General features: G+C 41.6%; 1 protein-coding gene across 2 annotated transcripts in view; it reads right to left on the bottom strand.

Annotated features, from left to right (window-relative positions):
* Positions 1-996: 996 nt before the first annotated feature.
* FLNC (filamin C) overlaps positions 997-19,049 on the bottom strand; it is a 79,003-nt gene continuing 60,950 nt past the window's right edge. For both annotated transcript variants that reach the window (XM_069765424.1, XM_069765425.1), the window contains 12 exons: positions 18,763-18,966; positions 18,522-18,674; positions 18,201-18,323; positions 17,820-18,059; positions 17,442-17,711; positions 17,207-17,344; positions 16,937-17,052; positions 16,687-16,819; positions 16,417-16,593; positions 15,505-15,723; positions 14,354-14,563; positions 997-2,162 (listed from right to left, as the gene is read on the bottom strand). In XM_069765424.1, coding sequence (XP_069621525.1) covers positions 1,975-2,162; positions 14,354-14,563; positions 15,505-15,723; positions 16,417-16,593; positions 16,687-16,819; positions 16,937-17,052; positions 17,207-17,344; positions 17,442-17,711; positions 17,820-18,059; positions 18,201-18,323; positions 18,522-18,674; positions 18,763-18,966 — 2,171 coding nt within the window. In that variant the 3' untranslated portion in view covers positions 997-1,974. The remainder of the gene's footprint in view (positions 2,163-14,353; positions 14,564-15,504; positions 15,724-16,416; positions 16,594-16,686; positions 16,820-16,936; positions 17,053-17,206; positions 17,345-17,441; positions 17,712-17,819; positions 18,060-18,200; positions 18,324-18,521; positions 18,675-18,762; positions 18,967-19,049) is intronic.

Genomic DNA, 19,049 nt, shown 5'->3' with positions numbered 1-19,049 from the left:
TCTGTTTCAGCTATCACAGTATGAAATAAACATGAAATTTCATTTGGACAATTACTCCAGCAGCAACAAGACCAAATAAGTAGATTTTTATTTTTTTAGATTTTATTTATGTTCCGGGAAAAGAGAGTAATTTTTTAATCAAAGAGGAGAGGACCAAAATTCCTCCTGACACGTTCGCAAACCTCATCACGAACTACAAAACAAGTCTGACTGCTGTGCTTGCCAACAAGGGTTTTGCCACCAAGTGTTAAGTCCTGTTTGCCAGAGGGATCAAATACAAAATGCAAATACAATTATATAATTTATACAATGTGATTGATTTTATTTTTGATATTCTATCTTTCATTTTTAAAATTAACCTATCCTTAAAATTATAGACTGTTCATGTCTTTGTCGGTCAGCAAACTTAGAAAATCAGCAAGGGATCAAATACTTGTTTCCCCCACTGTATATTTTACATTTTTTTATTGATTCCCCTTGAGGATTTCAACAAAAAAGGGATCATTTGATCGCATTCTGTACTGTAATAATTGCAGTAACGTCGGTCACTTCATGGATGTGCAAGCACCTTAGATACAAAGGCCTTCAGTAGACCCTCCAAGTTGCCATGACAATGCAATTCATAAACTGTGTTGCAGAGGGCCAAATAGAGTTGGAAAGGCCATCTTCCCCCATTTCCAACCTCTTAAATTCTGCAGGCACTATCTGTTCTCAGCAGTTAGTGCCAGCTGTGTAACAAAGCTTGTATCTGTGCTACATGGAGCAGGCACAGCTCCTGAGCCTACTTCATACATACACAACGCACATCCACCGTACATGAAATCTGGGCAGAGTGGGCCTCTTCCCAGGTGTAGTGGGCCTCCTCACTTGCCTGGGCTCACTGGGTGCTGGTGCCTACCTGCAATAATGAATGGAGCACACTCACTCAGCATAATGACTTGTCAATTCAAAAATAATATTGATGGCGCAATAAAAAAAATCACAGCTGACAGCAGAAACATTAGCAATGCATTTTTATTTTCTTTAGTATGCACCAATAATATCTGTAACAAATGACAAGTTTTTCTTTGTTTTTGATGCATATAAAATATCTTCCTATAAAATGCAGTCACATAGTCAGCACCATGTGATATTGGCTCTGCCCTTATAACAGTGCTACGACAACCAATTATAATATTTAGAGACTGTGCTGATAGAGGTCATAGAGTAGAAAATGCAAATAAACATTAAACATCTAAACCGCAAATCAACAGAAACTTGCATCAGTTTACATAAAGAAGATTCAGTACGGAACACAACTAAACTTCAAATTGAAGCTGCAACATGTTTCTCCAGACCATGTTGTAATAGGAAAGGTGTGAACAAAATCTCTGGGCTCACTTCTGCAGATGGCTTATGGCAGTATAAATGCTAATTGTGTATTATGCTTCATTATCAGATTCTACGAGTACTGTACAGACAGTGACACTATTGTGACTACGCGGAACTTGTGTAAAAAGAACAAACTAGGTATTTGAACATAAAATAAAATATTAATCGTATTTAATATGGAAACGTAAATGTTGTTTCCAGAAAAACAACAGTGACCATAGTATGATTCCATGACCTCTATTTGCTTCCTCTAGCTCTCTTACCCCCAAAATACCCACCCACAAATAAAAATAGAAAACAAAGCGCATATAAAACAAAACAGGGAGCAACATTAGAAAATAAAACACCAACCATAATATAAAGGAAGATTTTGAACAAAGCAGATAGAATATGGACATATTAGGTGATGTGCACACTTGTTTTCCTTCACCATGCCATTCTATAGGAAAGTCCTTAGGTTGGAGGAACAAAGGCACTTTGTGAATTACTGCTACAATAGTTTTGTTTTTATTCAGTGCATTTGCATAAAAAAGGATAAAAGCCTGTCCCTCATTGGCGAGTTAGTAGGCCTCTTGCAAAGGCTATTAGGTTATGAATCATTTATCAAGGCACTGACACTTGGAAGGGACTTCCAGGAACATTCTGGTCACCCCACTTAACAATGAGGATATAGTCCCCTTTGTCTTTTACAGTGTAGGTCACGTTGTACAATCGATTTCCCATGTGCTTCACATATACTTCCTCACATGGCGTCTTTGGCCCATGGACTCCTACCATCAGCATGTTGGTGCCTGTGAAGAAAAAAAAAACGTCCATTGTAATTTAGACTTGTTTTGACAATCAACTATGGTTATTACATTCAAATATTTCATTACTTTACTTGTTTTTTCAGAGTGATAATATCCTAATAATCAACTCTAAAGGCCACTTTCACATTTTCAGTATTTGGTCAGAATTTTACATCAGTATTTGTAAGCCAAAACCAGGAGTGGGTGAAAAATACAGAAGTGGTGACGTGTTTCTATTATACTGAAGTGACCAGATACAGAACGTGTGAATGTGGCCTAAGGCTTTATTCATACATCAGTACTTTTTTATCAATATTTCATCAGTGCCTGTATGTCAAAACCAGGAGCATCTCAAAAACACAGAACAGGTTGACCAAATATTGATGTGTGAATAAGCCCTTTGTGGTTTACAAGTGACATAAATAATTGTTATCGATAGCAATTTTCTAGCAATCAACGCTGAATGACATCAATTTTTTTAAAAACTTTAAACTTAAAAAAGAAATAAAATGCAATTATGCTAAGTTGTCTTAGTCCTAGCTCATATCTGTGATGTTCATTTATGCTGCTCTGCTTCATAATAGGAGCAGAACAATAAAAATGATAGCAGTAACAGATGCATCAAATGACATGCACCAGTGTTTCCTAATGTGCCCCAATGTTTCCTGATGTGCCCCAATAATCAAAATATGATCCCTATGGTTCCTTTCTTCTTAGCCATCATTTTTCAATGTTGTTTGGCATTTGTGATGGAATCTATGATGAACGCAGGTATAAACACAGCCCAAATTATTAAAACTTGCAAACCATAGCACTATACAGTGGGGCAAAAAAGTATTTAGTCAGTCAGCAATAGTGCAAGTTCCACCACTTAAGAAGATGAGAGGCGTCTGTAATTTACATCATAGGTAGACCTCAACTATGGGAGACAAACTGAGAAAAAAAAATCCAGAAAATCACATTGTCTGTTTTTTTTATCATTTTTTTTGCATATTATGGTGGAAAATAAGTATTTGGTCAGAAACAAACAATCAAGATTTCTGGCTCCCACAGACCTGTAACTTCTTCTTTAAGAGTCTCCTCTTTCCTCCACTCATTACCTGTAGTAATGGCACCTGTTTAAACTTGTTATCAGTATAAAAAGACACCTGTGCACACCCTCAAACAGTCTGACTCCAAACTCCACTATGGTGAAGACCAAAGAGCTGTCAAAGGACACCAGAAACAAAATTGTAGCCCTGCACCAGGCTGGGAAGACTGAATCTGCAATAGCCAACCAGCTTGGAGTGAAGAAATCAACAGTGGGAGCAATAATTAGAAAATGGAAGACATACAAGACCACTGATAATCTCCCTCGATCTGGGGCTCCACGCAAAATCCCACACCGTGGGGTCAGAATGATCACAAGAACGGTGAGCAAAAATCCCAGAACCATGCGGGGGGACCTAGTGAATGAACTGCAGAGAGCTGGGACCAATGTAACATGGCTTACTATAAGTAACACACTACGCCACCATGGACTCAGATCCTGCAGTGCCAGACGTGTCCCACTGCTTAAGCCAGTACATGTCCGGGCCCGTCTGAAGTTTGCTAGAGAGCATTTGGATGATCCAGAGGAGTTTTGGGAGAATGTCCTATGGTCTGATGAAACCAAACTGGAACTGTTTGGTAGAAACACAACTTGTCGTGTTTGGAGGAAAAAGAATACTGAGTTGCATCCATCAAACACCATACCTACTGTAAAGCATGGTGGTGGAAACATCATGCTTTGGGGCTGTTTCTCTGCAAAGGGGCCAGGACGACTGATCCGGGTACATGAAAGAATGAATGGGGCCATGTATCGTGAGATTTTGAGTGCAAACCTCCTTCCATCAGCAAGGGCACTGAAGATGAAATGTGGCTGGGTCTTTCAACATGACAATGATCCAAAGCACACCGCCAGGGCAACGAAGGAGTGGCTTCGTAAGAAGCATTTCAAGGTCCTGGAGTGGCCTAGCCAGTCTCCAGATCTCAACCCTTATAGAAAACCTTTGGAGGGAGTTGAAAGTCTGTGTTGCCAAGCGAAAAGCCATAAACATCACTGCTCTAGAGGAGATCTGCATGGAGGAATGGGCCAACATACCAACAACAGTGTGTGGCAACCTTGTGAAGACTTACAGAAAACGTTTGACCTCTGTCATTGCCAACAAAGGATATATTACAAAGTATTGAGATGAAATTTTGTTTCTGACCAAATACTTATTTTCCACCATAATATGCAAATAAAATGTTAAAAAAACAGACAATGTGATTTTCTGGATTTTTTTTTCTCAGTTTGTCTCCCATTGTTGAGGTCTACCTATGATGTAAATTACAGACGCCTCTCATCTTTTTAAGTGGTGGAACTTGCACTATTGCTGACTGACTAAATACTTTTTTGCCCCACTGTATGTACATATATTATGAAAAGTGATGTATTCTTATACAATTACTGTCATGGTCGAAAGTGTTGGCACCTTTGAAATTGTTCCAGAAAATGAAGATTTCCTCCCAGAAAATTATTGCAATTACACATTTTGTAATACACGTTTATTTCCATTGTGCGTATTGGAACAACACAAAAATGAATCTGAGAAAAAATGTCAAATTGGACAAAAAGCATCAAATAGTGCAATGCCTTGGTCAAGGGATGAAAACATTGGATATTTCCCTAAAACTTAAGCGTTATCATTGTACTGTTAAGAGATTTGTGGTTGAATCTGAGCACAGACGTATTCGTGCTGATAAAGGCATAATGAGGAAGGTTTCTGCCAGACAAATTCATGGGATTAAGAGAGCAGAAGCCAAAATACCATTACAAAGCAGCAAACAGTTATTTGAAGCTGCTGGTGCCTTTGGAGTCCCTCGCACCTCAAGGTGTAGGATCCTTCAAAGGCTTGCTGTGGTGCATAAACCTAATGTTCAGCCACCCTTAAACAGTGTTCACAAGCAGAAATGGTTAAAGTGGGCCCAGACATACATGAACACTAATTTCCAAATAGTCTTGTTTACTGATAAGTGTCAAGCAACCCTGGATGGTCCAGATGGATGGAGTAGTGGATGGTTGGTGGATTGCCACCATGTCCCAACAAGGCTGCGACGTCAGCAAGGAGGTGGAGGAGTCACATTTTGGGCCAGAATCACGGGGAAACAGCTGGTAGGACGCTTTAAGGTTCCTGAAGGTGTGTGTTGTGAATTCTGTGGCAGAGCTCCCTCTTGTGGTCACAAGTGGTACTTCGGCTGATTCTCTCTGTGAGCTTCCGTTTGTGGAGGAAAGTGGTACTGCGGCTTCTGAGTTTCCTTCCTCAGGTGATATGGGGAAGTCGTTAGGTGCTACCCTATTTAACTCCACCTAGTGCTTTGATCCTGGCTTCCAGTCAATGTTCTAGTGTTGGACCTGTTTCCTCCTGGAGTGTTCCTGTGGCCTGCTGATCTGCATAGCTAAGTTCCTCTTTGCTATTTGTTTGCTGTTTTTTCTATTCCAGCTTGTCAATTTGTTTTTTCTGCTAGCTGGAAGCTCTGGGACGCAGAGGGTGTACCTCCGTGCCGTTAGTTCGGTACGGAGGGTCTTTTTGCCCCCTTTGCGTGGATTTTGTAGGGTTTTGTGTTGACTGCAAAGTTGCCTTTTCTATCCTCGCTCTGTTCAGGAAGTTGGGCCTCACTTTGCTAAATCTATTTCATCTCTACGTTTGTCTTTTCATCTTAACTCACAGTCATTATATGTGGGGGCTGCCTTTTCCTTTGGGGTATTTCTCTGAGGCAAGGTAGGCTTATTTTCCATCTTCAGGCTAGCTAGTTTCTCAGGCCGTGCCGAGTTGCATAGGCAGCGTTAGGCGCAATCCACGGCTGCCTCTGGTTGTGTTGGAGAGGATTAGGGATTGCGGTCAACAGAGTTCCCACGTTTCAGAGCTCGTTCTTATTTTTTGGGTTACTGCCAGGTCACTGTATGTGCACTGACTCCTTTGTCCATTGCGGTACTGAATTACATTTCATAACAGTACTGGAAGCCCAAAGTACTAATGATTCCCAATAGAGGGAAAAAAGAAGTTCTGAGACCATTTTTTTTCCTTTGCACTGTGTTTTGCCTTTTTTTTTTCCCCTAGACATTTGGGTAATTCAGGACACAGGTGTGGACATGGATATTCAGGGTCTATGCTCTTCATTGGATAATCTCGTTATAAATGTACAAAAGGTTCAAGATTTGGTGGTTCAGAAGCCTATGTTAGAACCAAGAATTCCTATTCCTGATTTGTTTTATGGTGATAGAGCGAAGTTTGTGAATTTCAAAAATAATTGCAAACTGTTTCTGGCCTTGAAACCTCGCTCTTCTGGTGATCCAGTTCAACAAGTGAGGATTGTTATTTCTTTTTTGCGTGGCGATCCTCAGGACTGGGCATTTTCCCTGGCGCCAGGGGATCCTGCATTGAGTAATATTGATGCGTTTTTCCTGGCGCTCGGATTGCTGTACGATGAGCCTAATTCAGTGGATCAGGCAGAGAAGAATTTGCTGGCTCTGTGTCAGGGTCAGGATGATATAGAGGTATATTGTCAGAAATTTAGAAAGTGGTCTGTACTCACTCAGTGGAATGAAGGTGCGCTCGCAGCTATTTTCAGAAAAGGTCTCTCTGAAGCCCTTAAGGATGTCATGGTGGGATTTCCTATGCCTGCTGGTCTGAATGAGTCTATGTCTTTGGCCATTCAGATCGGTCGACGCTTGCGCGAGCGTAAATCTGTGCACCATTTGGTGGTATTACCTGAGCCTAAATCTGAACCTATGCAGTGCGATAGGACTTGGACCAGAGTTGCACGGCAAGAACATAGACGTCTGAATGGGCTGTGTTTCTACTGTGGTGATTCCACTCATGCTATCTCTGATTGTCCTAAGCGCACTAAGCGGTTCGCTAGGTCTGCCACCATTGGTATGGTACAGTCAAAATTTCTTCTGTCCGTTACCTTGATCTGCTCTTCGTATTCTGTCATGGCATTTATGGACTCAGGCGCTGCTCTGAATTTGATGGACTTGGAGTATGCTAGGCGTTGTGGGTTTTTCTTGGAGCCCTTGCAGTGTCCTATTCCATTGAGAGGAATTGATGCTACGCCTTTGGCCAAGAATAAGCCTCAGTACTGGACCCAGTTGACCATGTGCATGGCTCCTGCACATCAGGAGGTTATTCGCTTTCTGGTGTTGCATAATCTGCATGATGTGGTTGTGTTGGGGTTGCCATGGCTACAAGTCCATAATCCAGTATTAGATTGGAAATCCATGTCTGTGTCCAGCTGGGGTTGTCAGGGGGTACATGGTGATGTCCCACTTCTGACTATTTCCTCATCCACCCCTTCTGAGGTTCCTGAGTTTTTGTCTGATTACCGGGATGTATTTGATGAGCCCAAGTCCGATGCCCTACCTCCGCATAGGGATTGTGATTGTGCTATCGATTTGATTCCTGGTAGTAAATTCCCAAAAGGTCGACTGTTTAATTTATCGGTGCCTGAGCACACCGCTATGCGGAGTTATGTGAAGGAGTCCTTGGAGAAGGGGCATATTCATCCGTCATCGTCGCCATTAAGAGCAGGGTTCTTTTTTGTAGCCAAGAAGGATGGTTCACTGAGACCTTGTATAGATTACCGCCTTCTAAATAAGATCACGGTTAAATTTCAGTACCCCTTGCCATTATTATCTGATTTGTTTGCTCGCATTAAGGGGGCTAGTTGGTTCACCAAGATAGATCTTCGTGGTGCGTATAATCTTGTGCGTATAAAGCGAGGCGATGAGTGGAAAACTGCATTTAATACGCCCGAGGGCCATTTTGAGTATCTTCTAATGCCATTCGGAGTTGCCAATGCTCCATCAGTGTTTCAGTCCTTTATGCATGACATCTTCCGAGAGTACCTGGATAAATTCCTGATTGTGTACTTAGATGACATTTTGATCTTCTCGGATGATTGGGAGTCTCATGTGAAGCAGGTCAGAACGGTGTTTCAGGTTCTGCGTGCTAATTCTTTGTTTGTGAAGGGATCAAAGTGTCTCTTTGGTGTCCAGAAGGTTTCATTTTTGGGGTTCATCTTTTCCCCTTCTACTATCGAGATGGACCCTGTTAAGGTCCAAGCCATCCATAATTGGACTCAGCCGACATCTCTGAAAAGTCTGCAAAAGTTCCTGGGCTTTGCTAATTTTTATCGTCGCTTCATCTGCAATTTTTCTAGTATTGCTAAACCATTGACCGATTTGACCAAGAAAGGTGCTGATGTGGTCAATTGGTCTTCTGCTGCTGTGGAAGCTTTTCAAGAGTTGAAGCGTCGTTTTTCTTCTGCCCCTGTGTTGTGTCAACCAGATGTTTCACTTCTGTTCCAGGTCGAGGTTGATGCTTCTGAGATTGGAGCAGGGGCCGTTTTGTCGCAGAGAAGTTCTGATTGCTCGGTGATGAAACCATGCGCCTTCTTTTCCAGGAAGTTTTCGCCTGCTGAGCGAAATTATGATGTGGGCAATCGAGAGTTGCTGGCCATGAAGTGGGCATTCGAGGAGTGGCGTCATTGGCTTGAAGGAGCTAAGCATCGCGTGGTGGTCTTGACTGATCATAAGAACTTGACTTATCTCGAATCCGCCAAGCGCTTGAATCCTAGTCAAGCTCGTTGGTCGTTGTTTTTTGCCCGTTTTGACTTTGTGATTTCGTACCTTCCGGGCTCTAAAAATGTGAAGGCGGATGCCCTGTCTAGGAGTTTTGTGCCCGACTCTCCGGGTGTATCTGAGCCGGTGGGTATCCTCAAAGAGGGAGTTATTGTGTCTGCTATCTCCCCTGATTTGCGGCGGGTGCTGCAAAAATTTCAGGCTGATAAACCTGATCGTTGCCCAGCGGAGAAACTGTTTGTCCCTGATAGGTGGACGAATAAAGTTATCTCTGAGGTTCATTGTTCGGTGTTGGCTGTTCATCCTGGAATCTTTGGTACCAGAGAGTTAGTGGCTAGATCCTTTTGGTGGCCATCTCTGTCGCGGGATGTGCGTGCTTTTGTACAGTCCTTTGGGATTTGTGCTCGGGCTAAGCCCTGCTGTTCTCGTGCCAGTGGGTTGCTTTTGCCCTTGCCGGTCCCGAAGAGACCTTGGACACATATCTCTATGGATTTTATTTCAGATCTTCCCGTCTCTCAAAAGATGTCAGTCATTTGGGTGGTCTGTGATCGCTTCTCTAAGCTGGTCCATTTGGTACCCTTGTCTAAATTGCCTTCCTCCTCTGATTTGGTGCCATTGTTTTTCCAGCATGTGGTTCGTTTACATGGCATTCCAGAGAATATCGTTTCTGACAGAGGTTCCCAGTTTGTTTCGAGGTTTTGGCGAGCCTTTTGTGGTAGGATGGGCATTGACTTGTCTTTTTCCTCGGCTTTCCATCCTCAGACTAATGGCCAGACCGAACGAACCAATCAGACCTTGGAAACATATCTGAGATGCTTTGTTTCTGCTGATCAGGATGACTGGGTGTCCTTTTTGCCTTTGGCTAAGTTCGCCCTTAATAATCGGGCCAGCTCGGCTACCTTGGTTTCACCGTTTTTCTGCAATTCTGGGTTCCATCCTCGTTTCTCTTCAGGGCAGGTTGAGTCTTCGGACTATCCTGGTGTGGATACTGTGGTGGACAGGTTGCAGCAGATTTGGACTCATGTAGTGGACAATTTGACCTTGTCCCAGGAGAAGGCTCAACGTTTCGCTAAGCGCAGACGCTGTGTGGGTCCCCGACTTCGGGTTGGGGACTTGGTTTGGTTATCTTCTCGTCATATTCCTATGAAGGTTTCCTCTCCTAAGTTTAAACCTCGTTTTATTGGTCCGTATAGAATTTCTGAGGTTCTTAATCCTGTGTCTTTTCGTCTGACCCTTCCAGATTCTTTTTCCATACATAACGTATTCCATAGGTCATTGTTGCGGAGATACGTGGCACCCGTGGTTCCATCTGTTGATCCTCCTGCCCCCGTTTTGGTGGAGGGGGAGTTGGAGTATATTGTGGAGAAGATTTTGGATTCTCGTGTTTCTAGACGGAAACTCCAGTATCAGGTTAACCCTGCTGTTCTGTTCGGTCTGGGGAGACCTATTTTGAACTTTGGTATTTTTTGGGGTGTTCAAGATGCGGTTCTGAAACTTGTGGTTGATTGACTTAAATGAGGATGGGTCGGTCGGCCACGGGTTTCAGAGCCGCATCTTGAATATTTTAAAGAATATTGAAGTTCAAAGTCGGTCATTTTTGACCAACAGAACAGCAGGGTTAAGTGGAAGGGTTATGCTCAGGAAGATAATTCCTCTTGCCTCTTGCCTCTGATGTCCATGCTCCCGATCTTGTTCGTGCCTTTCATATGGCTCATCCTGGTCGTCCTGGGAGCTCTGGTGAGGGTTCGGTGACCCCTCCTCAAGGGGGGGGTACTGTTGTGAATTCTGTGGCAGAGCTCCCTCTTGTGGTCACAAGTGGTACTTCGGCTGATTCTCTCTGTGAGCTTCCGTTTGTGGAGGAAAGTGGTACTGCGGCTTCTGAGTTTCCTTCCTCAGGTGATATGGGGAAGTCGTTAGGTGCTACCCTATTTAACTCCACCTAGTGCTTTGATCCTGGCTTCCAGTCAATGTTCTAGTGTTGGACCTGTTTCCTCCTGGAGTGTTCCTGTGGCCTGCTGATCTGCATAGCTAAGTTCCTCTTTGCTATTTGTTTGCTGTTTTTTCTATTCCAGCTTGTCAATTTGTTTTTTCTGCTAGCTGGAAGCTCTGGGACGCAGAGGGTGTACCTCCGTGCCGTTAGTTCGGTACGGAGGGTCTTTTTGCCCCCTTTGCATGGATTTTGTAGGGTTTTGTGTTGACTGCAAAGTTGCCTTTTCTATCCTCGCTCTGTTCAGGAAGTTGGGCCTCACTTTGCTAAATCTATTTCATCTCTACGTTTGTCTTTTCATCTTAACTCACAGTCATTATATGTGGGGGCTGCCTTTTCCTTTGGGGTATTTCTCTGAGGCAAGGTAGGCTTATTTTCCATCTTCAGGCTAGCTAGTTTCTCAGGCCGTGCCGAGTTGCATAGGCAGCGTTAGGCGCAATCCACGGCTGCCTCTAGTTGTGTTGGAGAGGATTAGGGATTGCGGTCAACAGAGTTCCCACGTCTCAGAGCTCGTTCTTATTTTTTGGGTTATTGCCAGGTCACTGTATGTGCACTGACTCCTTTGTCCATTGCGGTACTGAATTACATTTCATAACAGGTGTGAAAATGACCTCTACAAAGTTTTTAGAGTTTCTGACTGACAACTTTCTTCCATGGTCTAAAAAGCAGAAAAGTGCCTTCAGGAGCAAAATCATCTTCATGCATGACAATGCACCATCTCATGCTGCAAAGAATACCTCTGAGTCATTGGCTGCTATGGGCATAAAATGAGATAAACTCATGGTGTGGCCACCATCTTCACCTGACCTCAACCATACAGAGAACCTTTGGAGTATCATCAAGCAAATGATCTATGAGGGTGGGAGGCAGTTCACATCAAAACAGCAGCTCTAGAAGGCTATTCTGACTTCATGCAAAAAAATACAGAAACTCTCCAAAAACTCACACGTTCAATGGATGCAAGAATTGTGAAGGTGATATCAAAGAAGGGGTCCTATGTTAACATGTAACTTGGCCTGTTAGGATGTTCTGGAGTTAAATAGCTGTTTTGTTCAGTGAATGTGACCTCCTAATGCTGCAAATTCCACAAATGAGCATTTTCAGTTCTTTAACCCTGCTGTTCTGTTCGGTCTGGGGAGACCTATTTTGAACTTTGGTATTTTTTGGGGTGTTCAAGATGCGGTTCTGAAACTTGTGGTTGATTGACTTAAATGAGGATGGGTCGGTCGGCCACGGGTTTCAGAGCCGCATCTTGAATATTTTAAAGAATATTGAAGTTCAAAGTCGGTCATTTTTGACCAACAGAATAGCAGGGTTAAAACATATCAAATGTATAGAAATTCTACTGTGCCTAATAATTTGGAACAGTGCATTTTGAGTTTTTATTCATTTTGGAGATTATACTGTTATCATTGGGAGGTTTCTTCAATAAAATTTGATGTATAATCTAACGGGTGATGACTTTTATTAGACGTACTGTCATTTGCACCAACCATTTAGGAAAATCCGAGAAAAATGTAATTTGCATAATAATTTGGAACACAGTGTATGTACAGTGGGTGCGGAAAGTATTCAGACCCCTTTAAATTTTTCTTTTTTTGTTTCATTGCAGCCATTTGGTAAATTCAAAAAAGTTCATTTTTTTCTCATTAATGTACACTCTGCACCCCATCTTGACTGAAAAAAAAGTAGTAATTTTTGCAAATGTATTAAAAAAGAAAACTGAAATATCACATGGTCATATGTATTCAGACCCTTTGCTCAGTATTGAATAGAAGCACCCTTTTGAGCTAGTACAGCCATGAGTCTTCTTGGGAAGTTTTTCACACCTGGATTTGGGAATCCCCTGCCACTCTCCCTTGCAGATCTTCTCCAGTTCCGTCAAGTTGGATAGTGTACGTTCGTGGACAGCTATTTTCAGGTCTCTTCAGAGATGCTCAATTGGGTTTAGGTCAGAGCTCTGGCTGGGCCAGTCAAGAATGGTCACAGAGTTGTTCTGAAGCCACTCTTTTGTTATTTTAGCTGTGTGCTTAGGGTCATTGTCTTGTTGAAACGTGAACCTACGGGAAAGTCTGAGGTCCAGAGCACTCTGGAAGAGGTTTTCATCAGGGATATCTCTGTACTTGGCTGCATTCATATTTCCTTCAATGACAACCAGTTGTCCTGTCCCTACAGCTGAAAAACACCCCCATAGCATGATGCTGCCACCACCATGTTTCACTGTTCGGATTGTATTGGGCACGTGATGAGCAGTGCCTGGTTTTCTCCACACATACCACTTAGAATTATCATCCAAAAGGTTTATCTTCGTATCATCAGACATGACAATCTTATTTCTCATAGTCCTTCATGTGTTTGCTTCATGTGGGAGTCCTTCATGTGTTTTTTTTTATAGCAAACTCTATGCGGGCTTTCATATGTTTTGCACTGAGGAAAGGCTTCCGTCAGGCCACTCTGCCATAAAGGTCCAACTGGTGGAAGGCTGCAGTGATAGTTGACTTTGTGGAACTTTCTCCCATCTCCCTACTGCATCTCTGGAGCTCAGCCACCGTGATTTTGGGGTTCTTCTTTACCTCTTTCACCAAGGCTCTTTTCCAACGATTGCTCAGTTTGGCTGGACGGCCAGGTCTAGGATGACTTCTGGTGGTCCTAAACTTCTTCCATTTAAGGGTTAAGGAGGCCACTGTGCCCTTAGGAACCTTGAGTACTGCAAAAATTCTGTTGTGACCTTGGCCAGATATGTGCCTTGCCACAATTCTGTCTCTGAGCTCCTAGGCCAGGTCCTTTGACTTCATGATTCTCATTTGGTCTGATATGCACTGTGAGCTGTGAGGTCTTATATAGACAGGTGTGTGCCTTTCCAATCAAATCCTATCAGTTTAATTAAGCACAGCTGAACTCCAATGAAGGAGTAGAACCATCTCAAGGAGGATCACAAGGAAATGGACAGCATGTGACTTGATGATATGAGTGTCTGAGCAAAGGGTCTGAATACTTATAACCATGTGATATTTCAGTTTTTCTTTTTTATTAAATGTGCAAAATTGTCTGCATTTCTGTATTTTTTCTGTCAAGATGGGGTGCAGAGTGTACATTAATATGAAAACATAACTTTTTTGAATGTACCAAATGGCTGCCATGAAACAAAGAGTGAAACATTTAAAGGGGTCTGAATACTTTCCATACCCACTGTATATATTTATTATACAGGTGTATGATTTGTATATAATTACACTACACTATTCAGTTAATCATAAAAAGCTTTCTTCTTATTAAAGAGCAAGTTTTGAAGTCATGTGCTCAGTTCCACATACCCAGATTAATCAGCTGTACTTTCCTGTTCAAGCTGTAGCTGGCCACATAGTTACCCTATAGTAGTTGCTATACGGGAAATGTAGAATTACATGGCAGCTATTCAAAATTGACATAAGTAACAATAATACATGGTGAGGCCAGCATGTCTTGTTTTGTGTGGAGTGTTTTGTACTTTTTACATTTTTTACTCAACAAGAATATTTGTTCACATTTAATTCCAGTCTCAGAATAGAGAATATTTATTCTCACCTGCTTTGCTGCAGTCAACAGTGAAGGTGTTTTTCTGTCCAACAAAGGCTTTTGAAAGACCAGCACCTCTAGAGACTACTTTAGAAGCATCAGATGTAAATTTAGGCACTGCCGTTCCATAGCCTCCTACAGAAGCTGAAGATTTTGTAACTGTCTCCACCAGCACTGTCGAGGTTTCATGCAGGCTGTGACCACCAGAAAGTCTCGCTCCTATTTAAAGACAAACAAAAATGTTGTGTGATATACGAATTAAAGATTTAAAGGTGTGGTCTGAAAGCAAAGCATTTTTATCCTAACTCCTATCTGTTTAGTCCCATAATCTAAGCTATTTTCTAATATATTTGCTTTAAAAATTCCCTACCGTTCCCTAACTACACTGTCTAACTGCTTTTGCATTTTTTTCCAATTTCCTGTCTGATGACGATTCATATGCGTATCCCAATCCATGCTGGGATACTCAAAAGAAGCATCATCAGGGGGACATACGCTGTGACCAATGAAATGAAGGGTCATCAGTGATGCTTGTTTCAAGGGTTGGTCCCTGCTCTGTCGCTGAGTGTCTCCCTTGTGCAGAGTGTCTCCCTGTGCGCACTCTTCCCCCCTCCCGGCCCTGTACGATGAGCACAGTGTATGGTCTGTTGTCAGCTTGGATCGTTAGTAATAAGCTGGTATTACTATACCCAGCATGCAGACAACGTCACTGGTTTTTTCCAGGTATGGTGACACCGCTCTGCTCCCGGCTTATTAATATTCATCTAAGATGACAACAGACCAGACGCTGCACTCATCACACAGGGCGCTGGTGGAGACTGCACATAGAGGAAGACACTGCACAAGGGAGACACTCAGGAACCTAGTCACTGAGGATGCTTCGTTTCAGGGAAGGAGCAGCAGCTATGCAGTGCTTCATTTAAGTATCCCAGCATGCACTACAATACTCAAATGAATCATCATCAGACAGGAAATAGGAAAAGAATACAAAAGCAGTTAGATAGTGTAGTTAGAGAATGGTAGGGATTTTTTAAAGCAAATATATTAGAAAATAGCTTAGATTATGGCATTAAATAGATAAGGAGTCAGGAGAAAAATTATTTGTCTTTGGAACACCCCTTTAAACAAGAACAACAATGTTTGGTATAGGTATAACTTACCTGTTACACGGGCCTTGAAGGGACTTCCAACTATGTGTTGTGGTCCTCCATATTTGATTGAGATTAGATAATTTCCAGGAGCCATTGGGGTATATGATAGTTTATAACCCTCGGGAGAATCTTGGCAGTCCAACTTCACCTTGGAAGGTCCATCAATTGTCACGGATAAAGATCCAGACCCCGCATTTAAAGTATTTACTATAAATTCAGAAGGTCTCCCTGTGCAAACAATAGAGAAGACAAAGGTAAGATTTGGAAATGACAAGGCCATTGGAATACATTCTGAAATTAAATGGGTTGTCCACTACTTAGATATTGATGACCTTATGATAGGGTATCGGTATTAGTGTACGACCAACACCCTGCACCCCCACTGGTTAAATATTTATGGATATAAACAATGTGTGGAAAAAAACACAGCTCTCTTTAATTTACATTGGTTATTTTGGGGTACTGCAGTCAAGTTCCTCTTGAAGTGAATAGGAGCTAAGTAGCAGTACCTAAGAATCGCCTCTATACTATTTCAGCTCTGTACACTGTTTATATATGTTCATTGCTAGAGCTGAAAACAGCTGATCCGTGCTGTTGTGAAACCTCCACTTATTTGATGTTCATAGCCTATCCTCAGGATTGATCATCAAAATCGAAGTGAATGGAAGACCCTTTTAATAATTGAAATTAGATACTATTATGATTCAAGTCTTAAAGATATAACTGCATCTAACTAACAAAATAACTCCACAAAAGGTATAATAATCAATAACTACTACCATTGCTTATAATGAATGAAAATAAAACACAAATCATTAATATTCTATAAATTATATAACAATCTTGAAATGTTTTATGAACCTCAAGTGATATACTATAGTGATCATAAAATTCGGATATGTCTTGTGGAACATATCTTACCGGTGACTCCACCCTCAAGCCCAGGTCCATAGGCTGTAACCAATCCAGGATCACCAGCCTGGCTCTGCTCACCAACACGGATTTTGAAAGGACTTCCTGGTATATGTCGTCCATTGAATTTGACGTCAATTGAATGAACTCCATTTTCATGAGGAATGAAACGTATGGAGTATTTATCTGAAAGTACAATAAGATAGAAAGATATCAGTCATAAACCACATAATTACCATTAATATCTTTAGGAGGATATTCAGTAATATCTTATTTTACCACTGTCCACTTCTGACACGTAGCATTCTTCTACAATTCCAGATGGCGTATGTACTTTAGCATCTATGACTCCACGAGCTCCATTTAACTGTACTGCAAAAGTGGCTGGTTGGTTGACCTTCAACCCAGTCTCCTAGAATGATTCACCAAATTTTTTTAGCATTAATGATATTGAATTGTATGTAAATATATTTAGCTCATATTGTGCCTAAATCTATTAATTCCAAAGGACCTTATTAGTAATATTTACCTGTAGGCTAGTGACAGTCAGTCTGCGTGCATCATCTGAACGAGAAGCCACTGGTACCACAAATGGGCTGTCAGGGATATGCTCGTCATTAAATTTGATGGACACTTCGTAGTCACCTGTATTATACAAATCATTACTTAAAATTGGCATTATTAATCACTACCAGACGATAAGAAGTTCTACTAATAAATATATTACAAACATGACAATATAAACTAAGGTTGGCCTAAAATACACTTATTCATCAGCTTTTGAAGTGTGTGATCTCACCAGCTTCCTGTACAATGTAGGACACTCCACATGAACCATCCTTGCGATCTTCAAATGAGATCTCAGCTTTACTAGGACCTTCAACGGCAATGGATAGACCTCCAGCTCCAGCCTCTCGAGTCCATATGCTGAACTCAGCTGCAGGATTAAATTATCGACATGCAGAAAACTGTTATAGATAACTTTTGCAAAGAATGTATGTTATATTCATGTTCATTCTTTCATAATAGCTCACCAGGGACTCCTGCAACTCCCCTCTCCAAGCCAGTGCCTCCTGCTCTGACTTTGTGAGCTCCTCCTTCACCCATAGGGCCTACTGTGAACTGGAAAGGACTCCCAGGAACATGTTGGCCTCTGTATTTTACACTGACAGTGTGAGCTCCCATCTCTTGTGGAACAAAGCGTACACTGTAAGTGCTGTCTTCTCCATCAATGATCTCTGCATCTGCTGTTTTTCCAGAAGGGCTAGTCACTTGAGCTGTCATATCCTGAGAACCTACTTCACCTGAAACAGATAATGAACACTATTTAGTAATGAATATTATCATACATTTGGTTAAATATTTATTGAATTACACTGAATGCATTATTTTACTTGCTCTGCGGTACTAACCTTCCTGTCGTGCAATGCTGCTGAAGGAACCAAGACTCTCACGACCAAGGAAGTCTCCAAAAACATTGTGGAAAGGGTCACCTCCAACCTGTGTAGATTCCTCCACCCGTACTTCACGCTTGGTTTCACCTCCACGTGTCTTGCTGATCTCTGTGCGTTCAGTGCGTGTGTATGTATGACTGCTGCGAGTAAATGTACGTGTCAGGCGCTCTTGGGCTGAGACCATCTGGAACCAGTTGCCTAAAATAAAAGATAAAAAGACAGCACATATTTTAGAATTTGGCTTTGACTAAGGCTAAGATAAAGTGTTTAGTACAATTGCACCAGTTTTACTTGAAAGACTTGTGACTATAAACTATCCAGTTTAATCAGGCTCCATACCTGGAATCTTGAGGTTGAGATCACATGTGCTACCAATACTGGCGATAGAGGGAGCTTGTCGTTTTCTGGTTATGCTTTCTTTCATACGTCCTTCACCTGTCACCTTCACCATAAAAGGACTTCCTGCAGTGGGCACATTGAGATCATTGATCATTATTTGCTTTTCACAAAGAGATAATATAAAACTAAGTCTAAATATATGTATATTTTAGTATTTTTTTTAACTAGAATCAATGTCTATATATTACAAGACCATTATCATCAAGGTTGAATAATAATAATAATAGTAATACCACTGTAGTAATAATAACTTGCAATGACCTGGTACATGTTTCTCTGCAAACTTGATGTTTATAATGTATGTTCCTGGCTCAGTAGGACAGTAGGATACTTTACATGTTCCGTCCTCCACATCCTCACAGTTTATATCTACTTTGCTTGGGCCCTCAATGGACAAACCTAACCCTCCATATCCTAAAAAAAAATATAAAATATATTATTGTTTACAAAAGAAAGACATTTTAACATATTAAAATAAATCCAGTAAATGTATGAGACATACCTGCATTTCTGGTGTCAACTATGAATTCAGACACCTCAAATGTTACGCCTTCCAGCAGTCCCTTCCCAGACACTTTCACTTTGCTTGCGTCACCAATCTCAGACTGTCCAACCATGATCTTAAATGGGCTGTTAGCAACATGTTTTCCATTCTTCTTCACACTTACTACATGCTCTCCCACCTCTTTGGGTGTGAAGGAGATTCCTGTAGGTTTTGATACATGATAAATCAGAAGGTTCCAGCATCTTTATAGCCTCTATAGAATGTTTTGGTTGTGTTAATTAATT

The sequence above is a fragment of the Ranitomeya imitator genome, chromosome 4, assembly GCF_032444005.1.
Source record: "Ranitomeya imitator isolate aRanImi1 chromosome 4, aRanImi1.pri, whole genome shotgun sequence".
Taxonomy (NCBI): domain Eukaryota; kingdom Metazoa; phylum Chordata; class Amphibia; order Anura; family Dendrobatidae; genus Ranitomeya; species Ranitomeya imitator.
Note: the sequence above shows the minus strand (reverse complement) of the source record. Positions and strands in the feature narration are given on the sequence as shown.